Raw genomic sequence first — 20,932 nt, forward strand, 5'->3', positions numbered from 1 at the left:
AAAAATGGAAGGACCTTGAGGATTTTAATTTCTAAAAGGGACATGCAATTCTGATTAAACTGTTAACAAGATCATGCTGGGTGACAATGGGTTACATAAGGCAAGACTGGAAGAGAGATCATTAGAAGATTAGAGGTCTGGCCCAAGTAACAGGTGAGAGTAGTTGGGTTCAGGGTGAGGGAACCAAGATGGAGAAAAGAGAGCAGATATAAACTATGTTCTCAAGGTTGTACTGTTATGGATTTAATGTAAGATATAAAGAAAAGAGGCACAAATCTGATGACTAGGTTTAATAAATTGCAACACTGAGGCTATATTCATTAAACCAAACTCTATTTACTCACTTTGACAGTTTTCATATGTATTATACATGTGAATGATAAATATTCCTTCCTATCCAAAGCTAGCTTAATTGTGAATAATATTTTCTGGGTGATTTTCTTAATAACTTACAACATTAACATTTCTCATAGTCTTTGGTAAAGTATAAATAGTGGTAGCACACTTCCTACGCTCCCTCAAGAAAGCCTGCAATATGTTTAGCGCAAATTTTTTTTTTTAATAATAATAGCTAGTATTTATTTAATGCTTCATATGTCCCAGACAATGTTTCACACCCAAATCCCTAGACTACACAGCCCACCCAAACCAGCAAAACTTACTCGTCTTCTCTCACTAATATCACTTTAATCCCCACTTCTAAAACTTGGGTTCAGAGGTCCTACACATTGTGATAAATTGTACTGCCGTGCTTAAGTTCTACTATTCTCAGGGCCATCTCTAGGAAGCTTCTTTTTCACAGTTGCTTTCTCCTTGAGTTTTCCTAAAATGTCAGGAGATAGAGCTGTCTGACTTACGACATAAGATTTGAATGAGACTTGCTATTCTGAGTGTGAGCACACAAGGAGAATATATGTTAATCTGAAGATATCTGCTGCTAATGACAGCAGTGATAATAAATGCCACTTATTGAGCATCTTCTCTATTCTGGGCACTGTCGTGGAGCTGTGCTGAACATGGATTATTTCTCTTAGGTCAAGCTTTGTAACAACTCTGCAGGTTAGGTGTCATTGGCCCATTATACAGACTATGCTTAGAGATTAAGGGATGTGTTCGTGGTCGCTTGCCCAGTAATAGCCTCGAGTATAAATTGGGGTAGGTTGGGGGAGTAAAGAGAGAAGCAAGATGGTAGACATAGGATATGTGGATAGAATGAAAGATCAGTCATCATCATACCAATCTCCTGATTTTAGGGGATATGTTGATAAGCATGAAGTGTCTGTCAAGCATTTAGCTGAAAAGAAGAAAACCAAGCAGCTTACAGTAGAAGTGAACAATGAGAACTACGTAACTTACTCTTCCATTTACATGGAAGAGAGTGAAGAGGTGGTGAGGAGAAAAACTCACTCACCGATTTCTTCTGAGGCCAGAATTTCAGTTACTATTTTTTTATTGTTGTTTTAAAAATCAAACAAGGAAAATGTCCCTGCTCTCATTCTACCTTCCTGCAAATACCTACACAATGACCTTTGTAGTCTTAATTCCTGAGATAGTTTGCAAGCGAAATTAGCATTCTAATGGAGAAACACAATATTACTTGCACAATCCTCACTTTTATCTGGCTAACCATCCTTTAAGAATCATATATATACACTCACACATACCACAATCCCCCGGCTCATTTTTGTTTTCATGCGCTATAAATTGGTGATAAAGTGTTATTACTGAGCTTTCAGCAGCTGGATTCACTAACTACTTTTTGAATGTCAGTAAGAACATATCAAGGGAAAATTGAATTATATAATTTAATCACGGGCTAATTATTTTCTTTGCTGGTCCTCTAAAGAAGCCGTGGATGAAAACTCATAAATATCACATTTATTTTCCTTAGCAGGAGGGAAGCACTGGGCTGTGATTAAAATGGCATCACGTTGCTTCTTACAGAATGTGTAATGGGTCTGAACTGCAAGAATAAAAAATTGACTATACCCATTAACCGTGGTAAAGATCCCATTTTAATTGGGTAGGCAGCTTCCATAGAAATGTACGCATTGCATTACAACTACATATAAGCCAAATTGGTATAGCTATACTGCTGATAATAGGAGATTCACCACCTGAAGCACTCTTTCCATCTTCAAACATAGAAAGACTATAAGTTTTAACCCTATAGCCTTTGCTAATTGCACACAGCATTTCTCAAACATTAGTCTGTTAGAGATTCGGAGAAGTCCTATAGTACGCATCTGTTTAATTTAACTTTGATCCAATATTTCCCAAACTGAGATAATACGGAGGATTTTTGTTTTGTTTCATCTTTTTTTTTCTTTTTTTCATTTTTGTTAGGAATACCTAATAATAAAAATACAATTTGGGAAATATTGGTAAACAAGAAGCTTTCATTTTTTCAAGATGTCTCACTTAATTGTGTAGTCATTCCACTTTACTATATTCCCCCATGTATAAGATGCACCCTTTTTCGAAAAATGTTGGGGTCTAAAAACTGGGTGTGTCTTATACAGTGGTTGTAGATTTTTTTTACTTGCATTCCCGACTTTTTTCATGCTTGTTTTTTGTGCTCATACAAGCACTGTATAAGATGCACTCAGTTTTCAGACCCCAAATTTTTCAAAAAAGGGTGTGTCTTATACATGGGAAAATACAGTAATTTTGCCCATTTGTTCATTCCAAACTTGGACCCAAAATCTGTTTCACAAGGAATAGCTACCAAAATGTTTCTATTAAAATTCAGAACATTATGTCTTAATTGTAGTTCAGTTAAAACTTCATGCCTAGAAACAGCTTTTCTGAATAACAAGAATGTGGGTAAAATGAGAAAGAAGATTTGGAGTCTCAGCCTTGTGTACAAAGATATTTGTTTTCTCTCTCACAGAAAGACTAAATGAATAAGACATAATTTTTTTCATATACAAAAATTCAACATTCAGGATGAAAATCCAAATTCAATTCTGAGAGAGAAAATATGCATTTCTTACATGTTCCTTAAATGCTTAATTCATGCCCATTAGTGCACAAGATACTGAGGGCCATGAAACTGACTAAGATACAAACCCTCCCCTTGAGAAAACAATTTGATTTATATGTGATTACAACTCACTGTATGAATTTCTATGGAAAACGTCTCATCAACGTGTTAAGTGTTCACGGTGGGATTAACAAGAAAATATGGAAGCTCAGGAAAGGGAGAGGGTTTCCCCCTGGGTGCAGACAGCATCAGATCTAATAATCAAAAAGCAGCGTGCATGCATGACACAATGTCACCTTAGAGAACAAAGCACGAAAAAAAAACAGTCATTGTGAACTCAAACATTTTCACGCAGGTAACCAATGACCTCACATTGCCCTCAGCAGTTTCTCTGTGTGGCATTCCATTTAGCCTGTTCCTAAGAAAGTGGTATTACTCACCCCACACATATATATCCATAAAAAGACATTAAGCAATAATAAAAAGACAAATAACCCAATTGAAAATGGGAAAAGGTCCTGCATAGATATTTCTTCAAAAACGATATACAAATGGCCAATAAATCCATAGCAAAAAAGTCAACATCATTAGTCTTCAGGGAAATGAAAATCAAGCCCACAATGAGATGCCGCCTCTCACCCACTAGGCTGGCTAGAATTACAAAAGCCAACAACAAGTGTTGGTGAGGATATAGAGAAACAGAAATACTCATACATTGCTGGTGGGCATGAAAAATGGTACAGTCGCTTTAGAAAACAGTCTAGTGGCTCCTCAAATGATTAAACATAGAGTTACCATACAACTGAGCAATTCTACTCCTAGGTATATAAGAGAACTAAAAACATAGCTCCACACAAAAACTTGAGCACAAATGTTTCTACAGAATTGTTCATAATAGGCAAAAAGTGGAGACAATCCAAACGCCCATCAACTAATGAATGGATTAATAAAATGAAAGGTATATTTATACAATGCAATATTATTTGGTCACAAGAAAGAATTAAGACTGATACATACTACGATGAGGAGGAACCCTAAAAATATTATTCTAAGTTACTTACTTCTTAGTAAGTCAAACACAACACATTCTATGATCACACTCACATGAAATGTCTAAAATAGGGAAATCTACAAAGACAGGTAGTAGATTGGTGGTTGCTGAGGGTTGTGAGTAAGGCAGCAGGAGGAGAGAGAACAGGAGAATATGGAAGTGACAGCTAAAGGCTATGTGGTTACTTTCTGAGGTGAGTAAGGTGTTCTAAAATTGACTGTGGTGAGATATGGTTGGGCACACCTGTGATTAAATTGAAAACCATAAAATTGTACACATTAAATTCAAAATTGCATAGTACGTGGATTACAGTCAATGATATCTCGATAAAGCTTTTTTTTCCCCCCAGAAGAATTAGGCAAGAAAATGACTGCATTTTCAGTACATATTTGTTGAAGGAGTGAATAAATGAATCAATCAATGTATAGATAGAAACTCCAAATGGTTTAATAGAGTCCATCATTGTAAGACTTATGTTTTCTACTTAGTGCTTTTTGCTCTTAGGTACACTGCCACCAAGTGGTGCTAGGAGCCTTGGTAATATGGTGTGAATTTCAGGTGTATGAATGAATATCAGTTATACTCTGATGGTTTCCTGATGAAGTATACCAGATTATGCTAAAGATGAGTCCACACCTTACTTTGACAAATTAGTGAAATGATGATACCTTCATATATTAAGAAATAAACCAGGAAAAAATCCTTAGAACATATACAAATGAATGGCATACTCTGTTCCCTAGAATTAGAAAACTGGCAAGTACAATGACACTAATGCTAACTAACTTTAATTAAAACATGTCTGTCTAATTTGAATCCTATTGCAGGGTCAAACTTCTAGGATAATGCATTCTTCTGGTACTTCAGGTCAACTATGGCATACGATGCCCTTCTGGGCAGCTCTCCACCACCATCACCCGTTCTCCTCCTTCTAAACCACAAATGGTCAATTCACCTTGCTGAGATTGTTGGAGCTAATTAAAATCATAGCCTTAGATTGCCTTTTCAATGCTCTGAATTAGTACATAGCTTTTTTCTTTCCTTCTGGGACCTCAACTTTCTTCCTCATCTATCCAAGAAAGAAAAAAAAAATACATTCATCACCATCTCAAGGATAAATGCAAACCACTGTTCAAATTGTTTCTTCCAATGAAAGAGGGAAAAGAGTGGAGGTCCACATAGTAGGCCTTCAAATAAATATTTGTGTAATGAATAAATAAATCCTGCCACTAATCCAGCTAGTATTTCCACCGTCAAATATAACTGCCATTGGAATACTAAATCATTTTATTACTAACAGTCTGAACTTATCATTTTTCTTCCTTTAATACATGTATGCACTCAACAGAATTTTCTAAAAATCATTTTGGATAGAACTTTTGCATTCTTATGCCAGCTATGATCCCAGGTGAGGAAAGTTTAATAAGAAATCAACACAGTAATGGGAAGAAGCAGCTCAAAGATGATTCTGAATTTTGAAAATCTGATTCTGCCTTATGTTATGCACTTGTATCCTACATTTGGGATCATGTCCCTGTATGGAAAAACGCTTAACTAATTTCAATATGATCCATTTGGCAATTACCTCATGAAGAATAATCAATATAAACTTACCTAAGGCACTGCTTTTATGACAATGATCATTAAATGTGATGGGGGAGGGGGTCACTGCTAATAAAGGGCAATTACAGATAGACATGAAATTAAAGGCTGCTACCTAGGCAGTGATGTTGTAAATTCAGGAGAACTCCACTCACACAGAGTTCCACACTGTAACAGAAGGAAAAATAGTACCTTAGCTAATATATTTTATGAGAACTATTTTTGATTTATGGCTAAGAACCTGAGCCTAAAACCCAACATGGGTAGTCCCTCAGCAAGGTTATAAAGTAAGTGATTAACACCTTAATTGGGGGGCGGGGGGTGGGGGGCACATGTGCCTCTTACGCTCCAAACAAATGGGTGAGTCAATGTCCTACTTGGCCAGTTACACATGTTCAGAAATTAGCAACTAACACCACATATGTTTCAGTTTACAATTTATAAAACTAAAGCATATGCAAAAAAAGGGACACAAAGCCATGTCAATGTTTAATTATCATGTTTCCTTTCGTTATAGACATATCTGAGAGTCGATGGGCTGTAAACATTTATGTACTTGTAGTAAATTGAATTTATCTAAGAATTGATTTAGAAAAGAAAAAACACAATTTCTTCATAGCTACTGGTATACTTACTAATAAAACAGTAGATCATTTAAAATGATAGAATCTAAAAAGAAAGTAGTACCTTTTACTCAGAAATTATTAAATAAAGATGTGATGATCAAATATATGGTGATGGAAGGAAAACTGACTCTGGGTGGCAAACACACAATGTGATATAAAGATGATGTATTACAGAATTGTACAACTGAAACCTATGTAACTTTACTAACCTTTGCCACCTCAATAAACTTAAAAAAAAAGAGATGTGATGATGATATTGAAGAAAAACTAAGATAGGGGAACTTTAAATTTATAAGACCCTTGGAACTACACATAACCTAGTATAAAAACATAAATTTTTTTATTCATTATTATTATAAAAAGGACTTTTTTCACACTCCAGGGAATTTAAGATCATCAGTATTAATAATATGTAACAAATATTGCTAATTTATTTTTGCATTCTTAGTAAAATTGATCAAGAATCTTTTAAACAATATAATGCATAGAACAACTACTCTTTCTGTGGTTACATTAGTCTGCTCAGGCTGCCATAACCAAACATTTGGATGGCTGGGTGGCTTAGAAAACATAAATGTATTTTTCAAAGTCCTGGAGACAGAAAGTCTAAGGTCAAGGTAACTGCAGGGTTGGTTTCTGGTAAGATATTTCTCCTTGGATGGGAGACTGACTTTTCTATCCATCCACACATGTCCTGGTTTCTTAGTGTGTGCTCTGAGAGACAGAGTGCTCCAATGTCTCTTCTTATAAAGACACCATTTCTACTGGATTAGAGCCCTACACTTATGACCTCATTTCACCTTAATTGCATCCTTAAAGGTCTTATCTCCAAATACAGTCACATTGGGGATTAAGGCTAAGACCTACGAACTTGGAGGGAACCATTCAGTCCATAACTGTGGTCTATGAAAAAATCATGAGTATCAATGGAGAGTTTATACAATATTTAGATAGAAAATTAGATGACTTACTCATATATATGATGTACATACAATTGTAGTTCTTATGTTTAAAGCTCAGGTAAGCAAGAGAACAAACCAAGGGTCTGAGTGACCAAGATGCACACGACATGGCACCTGTTTCTAAGTTTCTCCCAATACATTTGGGAGTAAAGGATGAACAGTAGGCTGTAGAGGTACAGGGTAAAATATAAAAATATAAAATGTTTCACATATTTCAATATCATCGTTGTGCCACATACCTAATTTTTTGTCTATGCTTCTAAAGAAGACTGCCAAAGAAATTTCTGTGTATCATTAGAACATCATTATAAGATTCCTCCACGATTCATGACAGTTACATATTGTTATTGCTTTGTTCATTTTATAGATGAGGAAAATTAGGTATGGAGAGAGTGATGAGATGTTTGAACATTTGTGGCATTTTGTATTGTTTTGTTTGTTTTTGCTTAATCTTTGCAACTATGCTTTAGGTTTCTCATGAGGGCTGGAAGAATATCTTATATATCTTTATTTCCCAGAGCATACAAAGCTATGCCTTGCTATGCTGAAATCTTTCTCTCCAAGTTCTCACACCCAAGCAGTCACCGAATCCTCTGAGGAAGTCAATATCATTCTTTTCCAATTTAAAAAAAAAAAAAGAGGATTATAGACTTAAACAACTGGCCAAGATGAAAGAGCGAGTGAGCCACAATTAAAAAACCTTTCCAGGGCCAGGCCAAGTGGCGCATTGGTTACGAGCTTGCTTGGGACGCCAGAGGGCCCCGGTTCGGATCCCACATATGAGGGCCAGTGACAATGCCCTCCACAGCTAAGATGCTGAACAACAGCTCAACCGAGAGCTGGGCTGCCATGAGTCACGGGCATAGACTGCAGCCCCTGCGGCAGTGGGTTGCCATGGGCTACCGTGAGCGGCCAGCAGCCACAGTGAGCGGCTGTCAGAAGCTGGCGACTGATCTGCCTCGCCCGGGAAGAGCGCAATGATGGCCCAAATTGGGACAGTGAAGCAACGTCCTCCACAACTAGACTGAAGAACAAAAGGACAGCAACTTGTCTGTTCCCCTTCCCCCAATTCCCCAGCACTGTTCCCATCCCCCAAGTCCCCTCTTAAAAAAAAAAAAAACACCTTTCCATGTCTGTCCTTTGCCTTTGAAAATCTAACTACCTTAGCAAAATATTTAGGATCTATACCACCTTTCCTGTCCACCATCAGATTGCCTTTGTGCCCAAAATCTTCAGTCACATCAACCACTTTGCCTTCCCCATCCCTTGCTTGTTTCCAAACCTTTGTCCAGCCACTGCCCCCGGCCCAGACCTCTCTCCCCTTGCCCCTCTGCCCAACACCCCAACTCCAATTCTCTCATGTTTGCTGAACTTTTTATTCAGGGCCCCTCATCTGCCTCTTTCCCAACTGTTCGTTGGGCTCTTAGTAATTGCCAACTTCTTCTCTGTTGACCTAATGAGTCTTTGAGGCCCGGATTGTGTCATATGTGCCTTTCTATGCCCAAGAGTCCTTGGAACACACAAGAGGCACTCAACTACTGGTTGCTTCTTTACTGTTAATTCTGTGGTTCAGTTGTATATCTGGGACTAGAAACTGCAATTGGTTAGCTCACTATACACTCAGCCATCTTTTATCATTCAAAAGCACTTTTAAAAGAAAGTGAGCTACTAATGTGGACTTTTCCATCCCACTACATCACAAAATAATGTTTTCTTTTAACAGTACTATTTAATTTCCCCGCATGTATTGGGTCTTTGGAAAAGTCATGACGTATTTTGTCTATGTTTTTCAAAGGTCATTTATTTATATAAAGAACAAAGATCAATCAATGATATATTGCCCGTTTTGCTCAATAACCATTTGCCATCTTTCAGTGAGCTCTTCATAATTCCTCGTTCATAGAAGGGCCTGTCTTTATTTGCGAAGAACTGAACAAAATGCTGATTTACAGCCTCATCTGAATTGAACGTTATACCACACAAGGACGTTTGAAGAGAGCGAAACAGTGGCAGTCTGATGGTGCAAGGTCAGGTGAGTATGATGTGTGTGGCAACACATCCCATCCAAGCTACAATAAATTTTGACGGGTGATCAAACTTGTGTGTGGTCTCACATTGTCACAATGGAGCACAACTCCTTTACAATTAACACGCTCTGGACGTTTCTGGATGATGGATTCGTTCAAACCTCCAAATGCCAACAGTACATGTTCGAATTGATTGTTTGGTTCTTTGGTAGGAGCTCGAAAAACACGACACCTTTAAAATCCCACCACACTGAGAGCATAACCTTCCTCTGATGAATGTCTGCATTCGATGTTGTTTGAGGTGAATCATCATGTTGGGCCAAGACCGTTTGTGCACCACATTGTTGTCAACAATCCACTTCCCATCACCAGTTATCAGTCACTTCAAAAAATAATTGTTTTCCTCACGTTTAATGAGCACATGGCAGATGTTTATACACACCATCAAATAAACTTCTTTGAGTTCATGCGGAACCCAAATATCGAGCTTGTTTATGTATCCCAGCTTTTTCAGGTGGTTGTTAATGCTTGAATGATGGATGTTCGATGTTTCTGCAATCTCTCGTGTTGTGTAATATGGATTTGACTCAATCTATGCCTTTATTTTGTCGTCATCAACCTCGGTGGGCTTCCCTGACCGAGGAGTGTCATTGAGATAAAAAATTACCAGCACGGAATTTTGTGAACTATCGTTGGCACTGACATCTTGTAGAGCATTGTCAATGTAAACTTTATACAACTTTTCACAAGCTTGACACGCGTTCTTCCCTTTATGGAAGTAAAACAGTAAAATATGGCAAAAATGCATAGTTTGGTCTTCCATCTTCAATTTGTTGTAAAATCTCCAATACTCAACCAAATTGCTCAATTTTTTTAGAATGAAGCTAGAACTGTCAGCTGTCAAATGACATCGCAATAACAGAGATGCAAATGACTCTAGTACTTCCAAAAATGAACTCATGCCATCTGTTGCAAACATGTATCATGACTTTTCCAAAGTCCCAATACCTTAATCTGCTGTCTTCTGAAGTCTCTTTTAAGATAATTTTCCTAAAACTTTCTGAACAGCTTGGCCTATTATCTAACCATGTGCAAGATCAATACATTATTTAATGGTTGAGATAACCATAAGCATTTGAAAGAATATGGGAATGGATTTTGAAGAGAAATTTTCTTAGAAATAGAGAATATGTGCATATTATATATATAAATGTGTATATTATATATATGCATGCACACATACATGTGTTTATGTATATGCACACACATAGGCGACATATATATTTATATGCCATATATATATATATATATATATATATATATAAAATTTAATATTCTGAATCTATGACCATCAGGCTTAAAGAACATATCTGTGTAAGGTGGACATGCTCGGGTCAATAGAGAGAGGCCTTCTAAACACATACATGACACATGGATCCCATCTCTTAAGGAGAACCTTAGGCAGGAGTAACACTTGCCTCAAAGGACTTTGTTCCAGGGATGTTTACTTGGGAGAAATAAAAAGTCAAACACAAATGAAGGCATATGTGCCACTCATGCCATGGAAGATATGAAGAATTCTTACATTTAGTTTCAAGTTTTCAATGATGTGCAAAGGACTGACCTAGCAGACTTATCTGTATACTGCAAAGCCAGTTTGTGCCAAGTCTAGTCAACATTTCTCTAGAAAGTTAATAAGGCAAATAACTGAGAAAACCTACACACAAAGGTAAAATTTTAATAGTATATTGTTTATATTGCTGCAGACCACTTTAAAGAGAATTCTAGAATCCTTTCTGGAACGTTCAAAAATGTTTTCATTTTCTTGTAGATGTCAGACCTAATGACTTCTGCTGAAACCTTTCCACCTATCTCTTCTAGTGTGTGTATGAACAGTGCACAGAGCTTGTCCAAGGTCAGGGACTTTACTGGCTAAAGAGCAAATAGTTTTTTTAAAGTATGCATTTATGCACTGATTCAGACAATGACTAGATCTAGACCCAAGGTAGAGGCAGATCTCCTGAATGTTATTAAAGGTCTTCTTGCTGCACATATGGAGGTGTGCATGAGGGGGAAGACAGGGAGATAAAGGGAAAAAATGCATATATTTTCAGAAATGGTGATTGTAATTCTTGAGCCAGGAAGTGGGACATTTTGAAAATAAGAATGGACAGAATACCTCTTTTAAGGTCCTTCTCCGAAACAAGAGTTTAAAAAAATAATCATGGCACTAGCGATTTAAACAAAATGGAAGCTGGCAACAGAATTCAGAGACTCGCTCTGCGTCCCCCTCCTCAGGTCCTCTCCTGCCACCACTGCTTTAGGCTCTGTCTTTTATGAGAGCAGAGACCATCAACTCTTCCTACCTTCACAGATTCCATGTTGACTGCAATATGAAAAAACAATCTTACTTAGATGGCATTAGAGTAACTGATTGTATAAATGTGTAATTATACTAAAATCCCATTGAAGCCAGACTTCAAACCTTCTGTAGCCTTCCCAGAACCTAGTGGAGTACATGTACTCAAAATATGTCTGCCAGTACTGTATTGACAGCTATTCTAATCGGTCAGAAACATTAACATAAATGGCTATTATGAAGAATGCTTTTATAAATGTATTTATATTTTATTTATCTTAGATAAGGTTGTCTTTTCTAATATAGATTTCTCCAAGAGGTTTAATTATTATGGAAGTTTCCATTTTCATTCTATAATGCAAATGCCTTAAATTATATTTAATGTATATTAGCTCTGAAACTCTTCAGAAAGACCAGGACATTTCTCTTTATCTTGTTGTATATAAAATGATACCCTACTTGAAAAGTCTGTTAGTTCATACAGGTTCATATTTAAAGCCAGTCTAAGTGCAAAAAAGGACCACAAGTAGAAAGAGTATGATAAAATGTATAATTAAAGCTTATAAGCACAAGCTTACATTTCTTATGGGATTTCATCTTATAAGGAATTTAAATTATGCTTAAATTCTTAAAAATGATCAAAACTAAATTTGAATAAATTTAATAATGAAGTTTTCTCATCTTCTACTTTTAAAAAACAAAGTAATAAATTCTATTTTCATATAAATTCAGTTCTTCAAGATGAACTCAACCTTATATCAGAATAGTCAAAGACTATATCAAAAATGTTATTGTATCAACATTCACATTAAAACCTGGATAGTTAATAATTAACAGTATTATAACCAGCTTCTGAATTAAATCATAGCTTCTGCAATAGTTATAAATCATTCTAAATCTGCAGGGAACCTTTAAAATGCATACTCAGTCACCATGAGGATTCCCCCCAAAAAAAGACCCATGTTATAAACACAGCTCCATCTGTTTTTTAAAAAATTAATAATCCTTCTAATTTACAGATTCAACATGTAATTATATCGAAGTTTTGAAAACAGGGTGGTTCATTTAGAACAAAAATGTAAGTCTAAAAACAACAAAGGCAACAGCCTTAAAGAGGAAGACTTGGTACACTATACAAAATCTAAAAATAAAATAAACAACAACCAAGAAATACACACATGGAAGACACATGGCACAGTTACTATTTTTCCTATATAGAGATTTACTACAAATCAACAAAATAAAGATGAATGTCTCAATAAATGTATAAAGGTAAAACAGATTGATAACTAACTAACAAAATGTAAAATGCTAATGTCCAGAAAAACTATAAAAAGAAATGTGAGTTCAATGGGGATGCAAATTAGAACAAAGAAATGCTATTTTATAAAATTTTAGATAAGCAAATATTAGAGGCTGGGAAAATATGTACTGTTTTGATGAGGGGCAAATTCTTACACTGCTGGTGGGATTACAACCATTTCTGCAATACTTTTCTTTAGGATATGTGCAAATAAATTACATATATGCATATATATATATATATATATATATATATATATATATATATATATAAAAACACACACGCGCGCGCGCGCGCACACACACACACATATGAATGATCAACTCAGTGCTTTTTTTACTAAAACTTAGAAACAAGATAATTCTCAATAAAGAATGGAGAACATACACATGTGCACAGAAACACACAGAGGAAGATGCCATGAATGTCAATGTGTGTGCAAATATGTATGTCTGTGCATATATTTCTTGGCTGATAAGTGTAGTCTTACAAATCAGAATTTGTATACATTTGTCTTAGATATCAATGAAGTGTTATATATCTAAATATCGTGCATTCGTTTGATATAAAATTTGACGTCATGTATTTGCACTTAGAGGTTTACCTATTATCACTACAAATTCTAGTTCACTCCATAACTGCATTTGCTCTATGACCAATAATACACATTTCAAGCTAACTTCTATGGTAGCCATTCTGTGTTACTGTACTTTGATGTTATAAATGTCAAAGTTTTTTGTTTTGCAAAAAATAAAAATGAAAATAACGTATAAAATAAGAGTAAATGAAATTGTTGCCATTTTAAAGACATAATATTTTACTTAGAATAACACTACCTCTAAAACCAAAGAATTAAAGTCCTTTGCCTATTCTTAGTTTAACATTTATGGTTTGATCAAAGAACAAACAACTCCATCTCCTTACCCATCATAAACATTATTACCATGTCTGCAGATGAAAGCATTTTCTAAAGAAACTTTAAATCTAAAAAGCAAAATGGATAGAAAAATAATATTATGATATAGGCTAGCAGATATAATCAGCGTACCAAACCGTTTCATTTCTACTGTATAGCTTTTAAAGAACCTATGATTGTTTCTGGACTCTTTAAAAGGTATAAAGATTTATTCCATGGGGAAAAATCCAAAGACTGGTAGATGATTTTTGTTGTTGTTACAGGGCAAAGCAATTGAAATTCAAATGTTAAGGTGCTTTCTCCAAACTACATAATTCACATGAAACTGGCTAAAAGAACTTTGGAGTAGATGATAAAGTATGTGTTTGTTTACCTACCACACATAAGAATGATAAATTTGCAATGACACAGAGTGGCACTGCTTTTCTGAATAATATGAACCTATTCATGCCCCTTAAATTCCTTTAAATTAGATTCTTGCCTTGCAAGTTTTCTGTAGATGTATTTGCTTTTAATGTTTCACTTTCAACATAACATCTATAATATTTCCTTATTAACAAAACAGTTTTAGCAACACACCTGAATTTACTATCAGAAACCCCACCATCTCAAATGACAGCTGATTTTTCCACTCAGGTGCATATTTTTAATGTAATTTATCACACTCATTTATCTCTTCATTTATTTTCCCCAGATAATATATTTTGGAACCTCTCATTTGTAACTTAACACATTTTTTTAAATAATAATTTTTGGTAGGTTTCAGTTGTATCACTGGAATAATTGGACTAAAGAGTGATGAATCTGGGATTTAATCAATGAGCAAGTATTCAAACACTGCATTCAACCTCTATGCAATTAATCAGAGTACAGCAAGGATATGGGTGGAATGTTTAGACTTTGCAATTTCCTACTAAAGAAACTTAGGAAGCAATTTGGTAATAAGCATTTAAAGTGTCACGATGATATACTTTGAAGAGTACAATGTAAACTCATCTCAAGCCGTTAACTTACCCAAGACTGTGAGCTCTGCAGAGGCACTAATATTCTCATTTTTATATGTAACAACGCAGGTGTAAGTTCCACTGTCATCATCTGTTACATTGGATATAAGCAAGTTGCTTCCACCCAGTAAAGAATACTTTCTGGACCTGTAAGACATAAGGCATATATATTTAGAGCAGATTAACAAATATGTATATCAGGCAAGGCACACAGAGGCTGAAATGAACTCCATGGAAGCTCAAATTATAATTGAAAAGAATCTATATCCTGGGGGCTTGATAAGGTCGCATTTATTGGTCAAAAATTCATTCAAGGTAAACTATTCCCATTGGAAGTCTGTGTGCAGTGATCGAAGAAATGAAGTAGATTACACTTGGAAATGATGTTAGTACTGAGAGAAAAAAAAATATATAGCTAATTTAAGCCAGTTCTCTTACTTTGGATTTGAAAACTCCAAGGTCCATAGAAGCAGTTCCTCACAGAAGTCAATATCCTGTGTCATGCCACCCAATTTAGAAATCTTTGTACAAAGCCACATTTCATACTTCACCAAGAATGCCTGGATATGTTCAGAGAACACATCTTGATGCAATAAAGATACAACCTGATTTCATGCATGCTTGAATACCCTCAGAAGTATTGTGATATAACCATGGCTTGGGGTCCTTACCTCACATACACTTACTCCAAAGGCTCAGTTGAGTCTCTATTTCTCAACTTCCTTAACAATGATTGCTCAAGGCTCTAACTAAATGGTTAGATGAGGGAGCTTTCTTAAATATTAGGAGTATCCCCTCGTCATAATTTTGAACTTCCGAGTATATCTAAATGAATCACAACTAGCATCAGTAGATTTTACCAGATGAAACATTAACTTTGTTAATTTTATGAGGAAATAAATTTATAGACTTGTGGAACCCTTGCTACTTTGTGATGTTCTATTTGAATTGGAATTGTATTTTACTTTTTTATCACTTAATAAATTAGTTCAACTTCAACTTAAAAAAAAAGTATTGTGATACCATACCATATATTGATGTTATATAAATAAATACTTGAGGTAGATGAAATTTAAAGAATAACTTATTGTCCATGAACACATTTCATCATAGAAAATAAATGTTCTACAAAGAAGTACTCCAGTCCTCAAAATCAATGAAATTAATTTCTTAAGTGAAATCCATTTAATTAAAATGTTTCAGACTAAGTGTTCCATTCTGTTAAGAGTTTACTTTCTAACTATGCCTTCATATTAATGTGTAGTAATTCAAAGCTAGCCAATTTTTCCACCTGCCTTATCTGAAATATTTGTTAGAACACAGATGGTGAGACATATAATTGGAGCTTTAAAAAAATGCACATATCCTATATATTTGACTGCTATACATTTGAATTCAGGCAATTAGGTTTCTTAAGAAATATTTCAGGGCAGGCCATGTGGCGCGTTGGTTAAGAGTTGGCTTGGGATGACAGCTCAGAGCAGCAGGGCCCCAGTTCGGATCCCACATGAGGTTCAGTGACACTGCTCCCTCTACAGCTAAGATGGTGAACAACAGCTCGATCTGGAGCTGGGCTGCTGTGAATCGCCAGTGATGGGGCAGGCTGCAGTGGGGCTGCAGTGGGCTGCCGTGAGCTACCATGAGTGGCTGGCAGCCAGCATGAGTGGCCGGCAGCTGGCATGTGCTGCCTGAGCCGCCGTGAGCGGCTGTCCAGTGGCCAGTGACTGATTGCCTCAACCGGGAAGAGCACAATGATTATACCAACATGGGCCAGTGAAGCAACATTCTCCACAACTAGACTGAAGAACAAAAGGACAGCAACTTGTCTGTTCCCCTTCCTCAATTCCCCAATGCAGTTCCCCTTTCCAAATTACCCAATAAAAATCTTTTTAAAAAAATAAATATTTCACACTATTACATCCTTAGGATGAGATCCTCCAAAGGATCTTTGCTGAAGACTCTTTGGGCAGTACCATCTCAATGGCAATCTTAGCTTTCTCAATTTCCTTCCATAATTGATCTCAGGGATTTTGACACTGTTCCCCATTCCTTTATTCCAGTGGGTAAATGTCTTTCAAATACTGTATAATGTCAAGGAATGCAGGAAAATATTTAATTATTATTAAAAAAAAACCTAGTATTTCTAGATGCCTAAGAGTATATCAAATTAGAAAGAGATAAACAGTAAGATATAAGTCACAAAAGTCCTAAATTCGTAATACCTGAGTTGAACGACTTCCTCTCCTCGTAGCCAGGTAAAGCTCGGGGGAGGATAGCCAGAAACACAACACTCCAGGACGGCATCTTTTCCTTCAATGGCTACTACATTGGATGGTCTTTGCAGAAAATACAGCTGCCTGTGCAGTCCTGGATCTGTGGGGAAAAAAATCAAGAGATCACATCTTTTACAAAAAACACTGAAGAAATAAATGATGGAGGTTAAACCATTTTTTTTCCTAAAAAGATAATGCAGTGAAGAGGAAGGACAGAAAAAATGGAAAATGCCAATGAAACTTATGAAATAAACTCCTAAAAGAGTTTTCCCATCCCTAGTTTCTAGGATTATGATATTAGAATATTCTTAGCTGTTGATGATATCATGGATTAAGGCAAAGGGAAAAAGAAGTCACTCATCTGGGCTACAAGCCTTGTTGATTTATCATTGTTAGAGAACAAGACAATATGATCAGTAATTTTTCTAAGTGTTATTATCCAAAACTTTTTGATGTATTCAGTTTGCCTCCTACTAATATCTATTCCACTTCCTTTTGCTTTGTTTATTGCTTCTGTGGATTGGGAAATAAGATAAACATTTTAGAATTAGGTCAAATAAATAACATACAAGTACAGAGGAATAGAATAGAGAAGGTATTCAGAAAATATCTTCTGTTTTCAAAAAATAAGTTACCCTAAAATTTGTTTTTTATAACATTAAGCTTGGCTGTTTCTAAGCCTTCTGTTTATTTTTAATTTTTAACAACTTTACAAAGACTGAGCTTGTCCCTAGAGCTGAGACTCTGGGTAAACGAAGAGCTCCTGTATCCTTCACCCAATGCATTTTCTAGTTCTATATATACAACTAACTCATTTTTACTAGCACCCAACTGAAACTGTGTCTATTCAACTTAAGGACTCATTCCATTCACCTTAGAACTCATTTGATCCACACTTGCTGAGATTATATCAGGTGGAATAAAGAAAAAAAATCACAAAATCGTAAGCACAGAGTTCAACACTGTCAAGAGAAAGCTTTGTGAGAGTTAGAGTTTGTCTCACATTTCCCATACAAATCGAACTCTTCGTGCCTGGGTTAGGTGGGCTTGGAGGAAATCCTCCCAGCTGCAGTAACATCCTCTGACCTGATCTGCTCACTAAATTTCTGTCACTCCAAGTTCACTTATTTAAGATGCTTTATTTCCAAGTCCCCATTAAAACTCACATCCCTCTATGAAGGTTTAATTTAGGCTGTTTTCAACTTCATGCATTACATGGAATTAGCATGCAATTGGTCATGTTACAAACTCAAAGCAAAATCTTGAAGCTAAGAAAATGAGGCGATGAAATCTTAAAAACTAGGATTGGGATGGAAGCAGAATTGCCAAAGGAGGTTAGATTCAACTAACCATAGTGGGTCATAGTGTGGACTACGGATCACAAGAGAGGAAGTGAGGCGGGAGTAGATGGGACACAAAATAACATTGTTAACCATCCTTGGCCTGCGCCAACTCCATACAGGTTGATCACAGGTCAATAAAAGACCACCAACTCTCTAGTTAATAGTTGGGATAGGAATTGTTATCTAAATTACTATTGGTGTGAAAAAGAAGAAATTCACACTATCTTCTCACATCTGTTTCTGGTTATTACAGCAACAAAAATAAATATTCTTCACAATGAAAATATTGAAAGAATTTTCTAAATGTGTTAATCCTTATCAAACCAATATTGCAGAAAAATGTCTCAAAACTTTTAAAAATTGCTGGTGGTATATGTCACTTCCTTCTTGAAAAGCGATCTTTCAAATCAAATGTAAACGGTTTGAAAGATAATATTACTTAAAAATAAATTTCCTGAAATAGAGAGATTCCCAAAATTTGCAATTATAAATAGCTACCATTATAATGAAGGCCTATCCATTTGAATGCTTTCTTTCACTCCCTGTTCCTCAGTAGAAATGTCTCAGCTACATACACTGTATAATACTATATATTATGGTATACTACAATATATAACATACTATAGTATACTATACTATAATACTATCCATAGAAAACATCGAGTAGGACCCATGTAATTTTATCTTCTACGTAAAAAATTTTACCTGGGACCTGTGTGCAATGCTACTTATTTATCCATGAAAGAACCAGCATTTCAACTTTAACTACTGGGTTGTTGGAAAAGTCATGACGTATTTTTTTCTATGTTTTTCATTGCAAAAATGCGTCATGACTTTTCCGACAACCCAGTATTCTACTTTCTTTTATCTGAAAACAAAATCATTCAACACAAAATGGTTATCTTTTAATTTGCTACTTTATATTTTTATTTTAATTTGTCAAAAAATTAAACAAATAATATAGAATTCCCATATACTAGTGCCCCATCCCTAAACATTCAGTTTCCCTGTAATTAACACCCTACATTAGTGTGGCACATTTATTATAATTAATGAATTGATATTGGTAATTATTATTAACTAAAGTCCACAGTGTACACTAAAGTTCACTATTTGTGTTGTACATTCTATGGATTTTAACAAACGCATGTCATGCATCCAACATCACAGTATCACAGAATAGTTTCACCATCGTAAAAATCCCAAACTTCAGCTATCTGTCCCTCCCCCAGCACTCCCTACTTCAAACCCCAGACAATTACTCATCATTTTACTATTTCTATATTTGTGCCTTTTCCAGAATATGTTATAGTTGAAATTATACAGTATTTAGACTTTTCAAATTGATTTCTTTCACTTAGCAATATGCACTTAGTGTTCCTCCATGTATTTTTGTGATTTGATAGCTCATTTATTTTTATTACTGGATATTATTCCATTGTTTGGATGTTTATCCATTCACCTATTGAAGGATACCTTGATTGCTTTCAGTTTTGGGTGATTATGAAGAAATCTGCTATAAACGTCCATGTGCAGATTTTTTGTCTGGACATGACTTTTCAACTCAATTTTGATAAATACCTTGGAGTGTAATTGCTAGATTGCATGGTAAAACTATGTTTATCTTTGTAAGATACTCCCAAGCTGTCTTCCAAAGTGGCTGTACTATTTTGCATTCCCACTGGCAATGAATGCAATTTCCTATTGCTTCTCATTCTTATAAGCATTGGATATGTTCATTTTATTTGGGGGGGGGATTTTAACCATTTTAATAGGTGTCTAGAGGTATCATATAATTGTTTTAACTTGCAATTCCCCAGTAACATGATGTTGAGCATATTTCATATGCTTAGTTTCCACCTGTATATCTTCTGTGAGGTGTTGGTTCAGATCTTTTGCCTGTTTTGTATTGATTTGTTTGTTTTTGCATCACTGAGTTCCAACTGTTTGTTGTATATTTTGGATACAAGTCCTTTATCAGATGTGTCTTTTGCAATTATTTTCTCAGTCTGTGGCTTGTTTTTTCATTCTCTAACATTGTCTTTTACAGAGCAGGAATTATTTATTTTCATAAAGTCCAACTTATCAATTTTCCCTTTCATTGATTAGTTTATAGGTAACATGTCTAAAAATTCATTTGCAAACCTAAGATCACCTAGGTTTTCTCATATGTTATCTTCTAGAAGTTTCTACAGTTTTGCTTTATATTTAGGTCTGTGATCCATTTTGAGTTATTTTTTGTAAAGATATAAGGTCTGCATTCCGATCTTTTTTTCTATTTGCATACGGGTATTCAGTTGTCCCAGCACCACTTGTTAAAAAGATTATCCTTTCTCCATTGACTTGGTTTTCCTTCTCTGTCAAAGATCAGTTGACTCTAGAATATAATAAAAAATGTTGTAAATATTTCTTAGGGGGCCAGATGGACTCATGTCTTGTTGGGAAGTCCACTCATAGTCGGTGTACAGGCCTGACCACTG

The 20,932-nt window shown here is 35.5% G+C and overlaps 1 protein-coding gene across 1 annotated transcript in view; it reads right to left on the reverse strand.

Annotated features, from left to right (window-relative positions):
- The window catches only part of LOC109395809 (netrin receptor DCC-like), a gene marked incomplete at its 3' end in the record, with an annotated part of 290,818 nt that overhangs the window by 250,252 nt on the left and 19,634 nt on the right, over window positions 1–20,932 (reverse strand). The window contains exons 2-3 of the mRNA XM_019667139.1: window positions 17,059–17,209; window positions 14,847–14,983 (exon numbers count right to left, since the gene is read on the reverse strand). Of these exons, the coding sequence (XP_019522684.1) occupies window positions 14,847–14,983; window positions 17,059–17,209 (288 nt within the window). The remainder of the gene's footprint in view (window positions 1–14,846; window positions 14,984–17,058; window positions 17,210–20,932) is intronic.

Source organism: Hipposideros armiger, unplaced genomic scaffold, assembly GCF_001890085.2.
Source record: "Hipposideros armiger isolate ML-2016 unplaced genomic scaffold, ASM189008v1 scaffold_484, whole genome shotgun sequence".
Classification (NCBI taxonomy): Eukaryota; Metazoa; Chordata; class Mammalia; order Chiroptera; family Hipposideridae; genus Hipposideros; species Hipposideros armiger.